The sequence below is a fragment of the Mercenaria mercenaria genome, chromosome 6 (assembly GCF_021730395.1).
Source record: "Mercenaria mercenaria strain notata chromosome 6, MADL_Memer_1, whole genome shotgun sequence".
In the NCBI taxonomy this organism is placed as follows: domain Eukaryota; kingdom Metazoa; phylum Mollusca; class Bivalvia; order Venerida; family Veneridae; genus Mercenaria; species Mercenaria mercenaria.
The window spans coordinates 85737833-85747627 of NC_069366.1; the positions used below are offsets into that span (position 1 = coordinate 85737833).

Genomic DNA, 9795 nt, shown 5'->3' on the forward strand with positions numbered 1-9795 from the left:
AGATCATGATCAGCCTGCACTTTCATGCAGTCTGATCATGATTTGCACTATTCACCATTCAGTCAGTATCTTTTTGGTATGCACCCCTTTTGACAGTTTATGGTGCTGTCCAAATTGAAAGATGGGCAAGTTCATTATAGAAGTTTAGCAGGCTAAGGGTTAAATACCTGGGCTGACTAAAGCAATTCATTTAGTCATTTTTCATATACCTTTATGTTATCTGCTAAAAATCCTGGATGGTCTATTCGTAAGTACCGGTACTGATTTAACATACACAGGGGAAAAAAGAGTTTCTCTCATTTGCGATTTATGTAAGTTTGCTTTGCTTCTAACTATTTTTTATTTTAATCTTATAGGTGTCGTTACGGAGCATCAGAATTACACACAATGGCATCGTTTATAGGTGGCTCTGCAGCGCAGGAAGCTATCAAGATAATTACGCAACAGTTTGTGCCGTTTAACAACACTTACATTTACAATGCGATGAAACAGACATCTGTTACTGTTGAATTATGATGATTAATTTGATCAAGATATTATATGCTGATTTCTGTTCACTCAGGCACTGCCATTTTGGATATAAATGCTATTGCACAGGAAATTGGAATGCCGCCAGTAAAATATAACAAATCTGCACATCTTTTTTCCACCAATTTAAGATATTCATCAGCTGATTAAAAGTTATTTTTCAGTTTTTGTAGCAAATATATAAATGTAAACTCATTTCATTGTTGAAGTATGTATAAATGTAAAAATATGTATAGAGTTGCTATGTTCAGCCGAATGGCTGCATTTGCTGATGGTCCATTTGCCACATTGGTCAGACCCAATCATAGTTTTTTATCTGTGGCTTTTACATGCAATTCAAACTAAAAATAAAAATAATAGAGAAAAAAAAATAGTAAGAGCTAAAAAATGAAAAATCTTCAAACAACATCTCCCAAATCACTGGTCCAATTTTATATGTCCGGTTTGGAAAAATGAACTTGATGGTACTTGCATCTGTTTGTCCATCATAATTTTAAATAAAACTACCAAATCATGTCTTAGAAAGTTCATTATTTCGCTGTCTTTTTATGCCCCTGGGCATATAGCGATTAAACTGTCAGTTTGTCCATCCATTTGTCTATTCATACAAACCAGATCACCTACAGCCCACACTAATTACCCAATTCAGTTCATACTCACAACGATTCTTGTGGCAAGACCTACAAACTGACCTCTATATATAATGACCTTGACCCTCATATGACCTTCACCTTCAAACTTAAAACCTTAATTAACCACAATTTTTGGTCCTGCAGACAACATAAATGACCCAGTTTAGTTCATAATCACACAGTTTATTCTGACAATGCCTACTAACTATAATTATTGAGGTGACCTTGATCTTCATATGATCATCACCTTTATAAAACTAAAACCTCACAAAACAATGTCTTTGGTCATGTATCCCATAATGAGATGAAGTGTCATGCAAAACACCCAGACCCCTAGCCCAGATGTCAAGGTCACACTCAAAGGTCCAAGTTCAGTAGGGATTTTTTGTGTGGTCCATAACTCTGCTATTCATCAAGGGATTTTAATGTTTTTGGCACAAACGTTTCCCAAAATCAGACAACTTGTCATGCACAATGTCCAGATCCCTAGCTCAAATATCGAGGTCACACTGAGGTCAAAGGTTAATTGCGTTTTTTTCCCAGTCCAGTCCATTACATGTGGGTTATGAAAAAATTCGACCAAACATTTACCCAGATATTACATGTCAGTTACCACATCCATTCAAATGAAGCAGTATTGCACTGATTCAAAAGTAGTTTCTTGTTTATTCAGAGGTATGAGTTCACGAAACAGCTGCTCTGGCCAAAACCACAAAATTGAATGATTTCCCAGTATCTCATTATAAGGCATGCTGAATGACAGGTTTTGCAGTAAATGTGATATACCTCACAAATTGTAAGCAGTTTAACCCTTATCATGCTGGACACGATAGATTCTGCCTTTGCAACAAGTGTAGATCGTGATCAGCCTGAACATCCGTGCAGTCTGATCAAAATCTGCACTGTTCACCATTCAGTCAGTATCTGTTTGATGATCACCCCTTTTATCAGCTAATGGTAGTGTCCAAATTGAAAGATGGAGAAATTCATTATAGAAATTTAGCATTAGTATTGACTGGTATGGAATAGTACTGAAATTGTCCTGCCTGTGGGCATACTTAGTTTTAGAAATATTATCACAAAAACAACTGCCAAACAAATTGCTGTGTGTTACACATCGTGTATGCAAGAAGAATATGAAACTTGGACCATACAAACAATATGCCAGTATTTACAAGTGTTCACAACAACTTTTTCATCTTATCTGAATATTAAATTTCAGTAGTAAAATGTTCAGTATCATTGATAACACAGAGAGACATACAGATTCTTGGTAAAATAAGTTAAATACTGAAAAAGTATGTATTGATTTACAATGCAACATGCCCGTGATGAGACTTGACAAAGTGGTGTCAGCATCTTTGACTGACTGCTCTTTACCTGTAATTTGACTTGGGTTGGTAGCCCTCTTGTGCAATATGTGTCTTGACTAGCTCTTTATACATAATTGAAAAATAATGAATAAATGTGGATTTAAAAGTAAAATATTGTACAATTCGCATACTTTTATACCACGCCAAAGGCAGAGGGATATTGTTTTGGCAATGTCTGTCTGACTGTTTGTCCTTGTGTGGGTGCGTCCGTCCGTCCGAAATTGAAAATGCTTATAATTGCTAGAATCACCAGACCTCACATAATTGTTAATGATTAATTAATATGAACTTTGCTCATATATAGTATTATCCCCCTTGCCTCAATAAAGGCAGAGTTTTTCCCCTTGATTTGTTGGAGAAAAAAAACCCTGAAAATACATATAATTCAGAATTATTAATTAGCACATGATCTTTGCTGACATATAGTATCATTCCCATTGACTCAGTAAAAGTTTTTCCCCCTTGATTTGTTTGAAAAAAATAGAAAATGCTAATAATTCAAAAAACATTTCAGCTAGAACCACCAAAGCTCACATAATTATTAATTACAGTAGTAAATGACCTTAGTTCACATACTGTATTGTTCCCCTTGACCTAGTAAAAGCAGAGTTTTTTCCCCTTGATTTGGTAAAGTTGGAAATGCTTATAATTCAAAAAGTATTTTAGTTAGAATCATCGAATCTCACATAATGACTAATTAGCACATGACCTTTGCTTATATGTAGTGTTATCCCCCTTGACCCAGTAAAAGCAGAGTTTTTCCCCTTGATTTGATAAAAAGTAGTACAGTTGTATGCATGAGTTCTAGTAAAAGGGACCAGGAAGAGTATTGGTATTAAGGTTCACCAAGCTAAACATTTGTTTGAGATGTTTGTAAAGCATGTCTCAAGGTCTGTTACTTACTACCTAACTACTAAGAACAGTGACTAAAACATAATTCATGAGGACATCATATATATTTTTCATGCATTCAGTTCAACATTCTTAAATGATACATATGTATTGGAAAACTTTGTTGAATAACTGCACACAGTGAAATAACCTGTTATTTATCATCTGCCTAACTGAGCACAATTTTGTTTGCCTAACTGTTGTTAAAACTATGATTAGATATATATCACATCATTTTTTATTCGTTAGAAAATTAGACATCATTTATTAAGATTGATGTCTATTCGACAAATGAGCCGTGCCATGGGAAAACCAACATAGTGGGTGTGCGACCAGCATGGATCAGACCAGCCTGCGCATCCGCGCAGTCTGGTCAGGCTCCATGCTATTCGCTTTTAAAGCCTATTGGAATTGGAGAAACTGTTAGCGAACAGCATGGATCCTGACCAGACTGCGCGGATGCGCAGGCTGGTCTGGATCCATGTTGGTCGCACACCCACTATGTTGGTTTTCCCATGGCACGGCTCAAATGATGCCATATTGTTTGTAACCCTCCTGATGATAATTTTTGTAATCGGTTGAGGAATGAATCAAATATACAAATACCAAAAAAGATTTGGCTGTTTCCTTAAAAACTTGTTAATATTTCCACTCATACCGTTGACTTTTTCAAGAATATATATATGAATTTAAAAAAAAAAAAAATTTAAGCAGTTGCCTGCTATATATAGTCAGACTGGCTGTTACAGTACAGAATTGTTCATGTAAAGGAAGATTAGTCTGAAGTAAATATTTTTTGTCCCACAAGAAATCTTTCTTAAACAAACCTTTACAAGCTGTATTAAATTATTTTGTTTTTACCAATCATTCTTACATTGGTGCAGATTTAACTGCAAAACTTGGTAGCAATACATATACCCTGGATTGCTGACATGTCCTGGAGGAATGTAATAAAAACAGTCGTCAGATTTTACAAAAATGGTCCAGAACTTTTTTTTCAAAGTGATGCTAAATGAACGACACTTCAATGTCTTGATTAGTTTGCCAGTTCTGTTCTTCATTTTGCACAGACTCTGAAAAAAGTAATTTTATTTATTATATTTACATTATATCTCCTTTCCAGTTGTTAACAAGTTTTTTATTAGTTGCACATATTTTGTTGTAGATTCTATTTAACATTAGAATAAGTTCCTTGGTCATTCAGTTCACCAGAGAGAAGAACTGTGTCGTCATCTAAGGACAGGCATGATAAAAAATCCGCACATAATCACTTAAGTGTAAAATGAAACAAATATGAAGAATGCAGGTATTCTTGTATTTCATGTAAGTGTGCAATAAACTTCTTACATTTCTGCTAAAAAAGTTATTTGGAAATATTTTGCATTTTAAATAGCTTTAATGTTGTATTGAAAGCTGCTCAATATAATATAATGATTATAATTTGAATAAAAATGTCTTGTCTGGTATTGTTCTGTGACTATTGTAAGGTTTTTGTCTTGTATATTTAACTGTTAATGATATTAGTGCAGGTATACAGAAGTTCTGCTGTAGTAAATTATGCTTTCCTCATGTCTAGTACAGAATGCATTATTTACAATTATTAGCCTGGACATGTTGTAAAGATGGGCATTTTGTGTGCTTTACTGAAAAAATGTTTGAGAATTGTAGACATTATTAACCTTTAGCCTGCTGGCGGCAGGTGCAGGCTGATCATGGTCTGCACTGTTCCCTATTCAGTCAGTAAATTTTCAGTGAACACCACTTTGGAATGATTAGTGGTACTGCCCAAATTGAAAGATGGACCGGTCCATTTTAGAAATTTAGGGCTGTGCCAAGATTTTTCAATTTTATTCAACAAGTTTAATAAATTCAGTGTGGAAAGTCACGTATGTAATATTCTTTTTATCACATGTAAGAGTTTCCTGGCGAAACATAAAAAATTATGCTTTCTTTGACTATGATAACAAGTCAATTAAATTTTGATCAACATCTCCTATACTATAAACAACGACGATGTCAAAGCTTTATTACACTAGTGTATTATCAATTTTATGTAATGGCTTTATTTCATTCCCGTGACGTCAAACCTATTAAAAGATTTTAAGTATATCTACATGTAATTTGGCCTTTGGAATTCAACGCAAACTCAGTGTAGCAGCTGGGAGACTTTTTTATAGAGGTTGTTGTTGTGGAGATGTTTTAAGTGTAAAATTGTTTACAGAGGTTGATATGGAGAGTTTCTGACTGAAAGAGGTAGATGTTAAGGAGAGGTTACATCTGTTTTATAGAGGTAGATGTTAAGGAGAGGTAACATCTGTTTTATAGAGGTAGATGTTAAGGAGAGGTTACGTCTGTTTTATAGAGGTAGATGTTAAGGAGAGGTAACATCTGTTTTATAGAGGTAGATGTTAAGGAGAGGTTACGTCTGTTTTATAGAGGTAGATGTTAAGGAGAGGTAACATCTGTTTTATAGAGGTAGATGTTAAGGAGAGGTTACGTCTGTTTTATAGAGGTAGATGTTAAGGAGAGGTAACATCTGTTTTATAGAGGTAGATATTAAGGAGAGGTAACGTCTGTTTTATAGAGGTAGATGTTAACTCGAATAAATCACATCTGTAGTATAGCTAAGGATGCAGTCTAAGATTACTTGCTTTTCTCCTCTTTTGACTTGAGCCCTGCTTGGGTTGTCATAGCTACTTAGATGGGTTGAGGAAGGTCTTGGATCCATGTGCCTGCCTTTGCCTGAAATCATGTCTAGACGAGCTCCTGTCGTGTTCGTCCAACATTAGAAGTTTAAAAGTCGCCATATGACTGAAATTGTGTTGCTGTGACTTAAAACTCTACAAAAATATTATATTCATCTACACAAGTAGTCAAGTAAGTTGTAAACTTCCATTTACCGAAATGTTTCAGTTTCCAAAAGTGTTACCTACATAGGAAGTGTTCTTCCAGCTAGGGCTGGAAGAATTTACAGGGTCTGAATATGATTATCCCATTAACAAGGACTAATTATGATTATTCCATTAACAAGGACTAATTATGATTATCCCATTAACAGGTACTGATTATGATTACTCCATTTACAGGGACTGATTATGATTATTCCATTAACAGGGACTGAGTATGATTATTCCATTAACAAGGACTAATTATGATTATTCCATTAACAGGGACTGATCATGATTACTCCATTTACAGGGTCTGATTATGATTATTCCATTAACAGAACTGATTATGATTATTCCATTTAAGGCTTAAAATTTCACTTAAATGATGAAATTTGTCAGTCAGAAGATTAAGACCTATAATCATATAAACGTTGAACAAGCATAGCCAAAAACAGACTCAGAATTGTTTTTGTTTTGCAATAATAGTATTTTTTGTATGTGCACCAGTTTTGTTAAACTTGATTTGAATAAAACAATAGAATGAGTCTTCTACTTTTTGTTGATTTTTTGTTCATTTTGCCTTTTCTCCTGTTTTATGGGGTCCACCTCAGATGTGAATTTAGTAAAGTTTATCAAAGTTACATAAAGCATATATACATTTGAATTTAGAAAGAATGCAGGAAACTAAAATTCACCAGGCTAGTCTGCAAAAATAGGGTGTTTCCTAGACATACGATTCAAAACTCTAATGTTTGTATTGTTGAGCAAGTTCTTCAATGGCAAATGGAAAGAAATTCAAGCTAAGTGTTGACTTGGCATCAAGATCCCCAGATATAATGATCATCTACCAAGCACTAGCAAGTCATCTGTCTAGCACCGGCATTGATCATATAGCCACAAACCCAGCACTGGAAATGTGCTGAGAAATGGCAATGGCAAGTGATCAACTACACAGCACTGTTAATGATACTTTCTACAATTTGAAGCTATTTTAGCTTGCCTAAACATCTCTGAAACTGTTGATCAGACTTATGTCAAATTTGGACCTCTCATAATTTTGCTCCTATTGTTCCATTTGACCACTTTTAATCGATCTCTTGATGGATCTTCACAAAACTTGGTTGAATGCATCCTTTTATGGTCCTCTGTTAAATTTGTTGAAACTGTTCTGTTTGGTCTGTTAGGGGTCATCAGAGCTAAAAGTAAAAACCTTTAAACAACTGCTACTTATAAACCACTCGATGGAGCTTCACCAAACTTGGTTTTTAGCATCCTTGTATGGTCCTCTCTCACATTCACATTTCTTTGCTCCTTTTGGGAGCTTTTCAGAGCTCGATATTAAAAACCTTTAAACACTTTAAACAACTTCTTATGTACCACTTTACAGATTATCACAAGTTGGGTCTATAGCAGATGTTTTTGCTTGGTTGAGCTTGACGTCTTAGGGACCACAAGGGCTAAAAATAGAAACTTTTCATGTACCACACCTAACTTGGTTTCTAGCATTCATGCATGGTCCTCTCAGTTGTGTTCAAATGATTCTGCTGGGTCACCAGAGCTATAAAAGGGAAAACTTTAAACAAGTTTCTCATGAATCACTTGCTAGATCTTCATCAAACTTGGTCTGTTACATCTTTTATGGTCTTGTATCAAATTTGTCGAATGTTTTTGCTTGGAAGGGGGAGGCTTATAGTAATCAGACCATCTGTTCCTTCAGTTTCCAGTTGATAAATGAACAATGTTTTACCGCAGGAACCTAAAACTTGGAAGGCTGGTTGATCGTGACTGCCAGATGAACCTTGTTGATATTTAAGTTGCTTACTCAAAATTTAAGGTCACAATGATCTTAGCTGAAAATTTGATTTCCGATTCTTATCTGAAGTAATCTTTGGCCTGGTCATCAACTTCATTGGTAAAAGGTGAAGGTCATGCTGACCTTAAGCTGAAAATCTGTTTCCTGCCAATAAATGAAGACCGTTTTGGCCTATAGTCATCAATCTTCATAGGATGATTGCCTGTAATCAGTAGATGACCCCTATTGTTTTGGGGTCATTAGATAAAAGGTGATGGTCACAGTGACCTTGGGTGGAAAATCAATTTCTGATCAATAACTAAAAATGCTTCAAAGGATGACTGCCTTTAGTCAGTAGATGACCCCTAGTTTTTTTGTGGGGGAGGTCAAAGATCAATGTCACCTTGAGCTGAGAATCACTTTCTAATTAATAACTGAAGAATGTTTTGGCCTACAGTTGTCAAACTTCAGAGGATGATTGCCCATGGTCAACAAATGAACCATATTATTTTTAAGGTCAGTTGGCCAAAGGTCAAGGTCACACTGATCTTAAGACTGACAACAGTTTCAACTCTAATAAAACCACATTGGCATCAGGGTCACGGTGACCTTGATACTGAAAGCGATTTTGGCTCGATAACTAAAGAACGTTTTTGCCTATTGTTAGGATGGCTGCCTTTGGTTGATAAATGCCCCTTTTTGTCTTGGGGTCAGTAGGTCACTTATTGTTTAGGAGGTCAGTAGTTCAAACGTCTAGGTCACGATGACAGAGACTTGAAACGGTTTCTGCTCAAAAACTAAAGAAGAACTTTGCCTACAGTTGTCAATCTTCACGATGATTGCCTTTGGTTAGTAGATATCCTTTATAGTTTCGGGAGTCAGTAGGTCAAAGGTCAAGGTCACAGTGACGTTGAGGCTGAAATCGGGTTCCGTTCAAGAACTTTGCCTATAGTTGCCAATCTTCACAGTATGATTGCCTTTAGTTAGTAGATATCCTTTATTGGTTTGGGAGTCAGTAGGTCAAAGGTCACAATGACCTTTTTCCGCTCAGTAACTAGTCAAGGTCTGGGCTTACAGTTGTACAAAGGTTGGTCCAAAAGTAATGTCACTGGAGCCATAATGTGTAACGAAAAGAAAACAGCAGAAATTCATATTCAAGTACCTTGATCTATTTGGAATATTTTGAAGATATACAAAATTATTGCTTACTTTTCAAAAAAACGACATGCACAGAAAGCATGGTAACGAAATCGCCGCACGTCAATGACGTTATTGACGTCTGAAATTAGTATGTTTGTCAGTTATAGCGCTACATAACGAAGTAACCCGCCCGCGTAGCTCAATAGGGAGAGCGCCGATCTACGTATCGCGGGGTCGTATGTTCTCCGTGACGTTTTGATAAAAGACATTGTGTCTGAAATCATTCGTCCTCCACCTCAGATTCATTTGGGGAAGTTGGCAGTCACTTGCGGAGGACAGGATGGTACAGAATCCAGGAACGCTGGTTAGGTTAACTGCCCGCCGTCACCACTGAAAAACTGTTGAAAAACGGCGTTAAACCCAAAACAAACAAACATAACGAAGTTTAATCCGCGAGGATGCCACTATATATTTCAAGCTTGACTACTAATAGACGTAACTACACATCATTATAATTTCAAATAAGTAGGGGTGTTGTTTTGGTGTCAATT

The 9795-nt window shown here is 35.8% G+C and overlaps 1 protein-coding gene across 5 annotated transcripts in view; it reads left to right on the top strand.

Annotated features, from left to right (window-relative positions):
* LOC123548327 (NEDD8-activating enzyme E1 regulatory subunit-like) overlaps positions 1-6857 on the top strand; it is a 79603-nt gene extending 72746 nt beyond the window's left edge. For all 5 annotated transcript variants that reach the window (XM_045335502.2, XM_045335503.2, XM_045335504.2 and 2 more), the window contains one exon: positions 357-6857. In XM_045335502.2, the coding sequence (XP_045191437.2) occupies positions 357-516 (160 nt within the window). In that variant the 3' untranslated portion in view covers positions 517-6857. The remainder of the gene's footprint in view (positions 1-356) is intronic.
* Positions 6858-9795: the final 2938 nt, after the last annotated feature.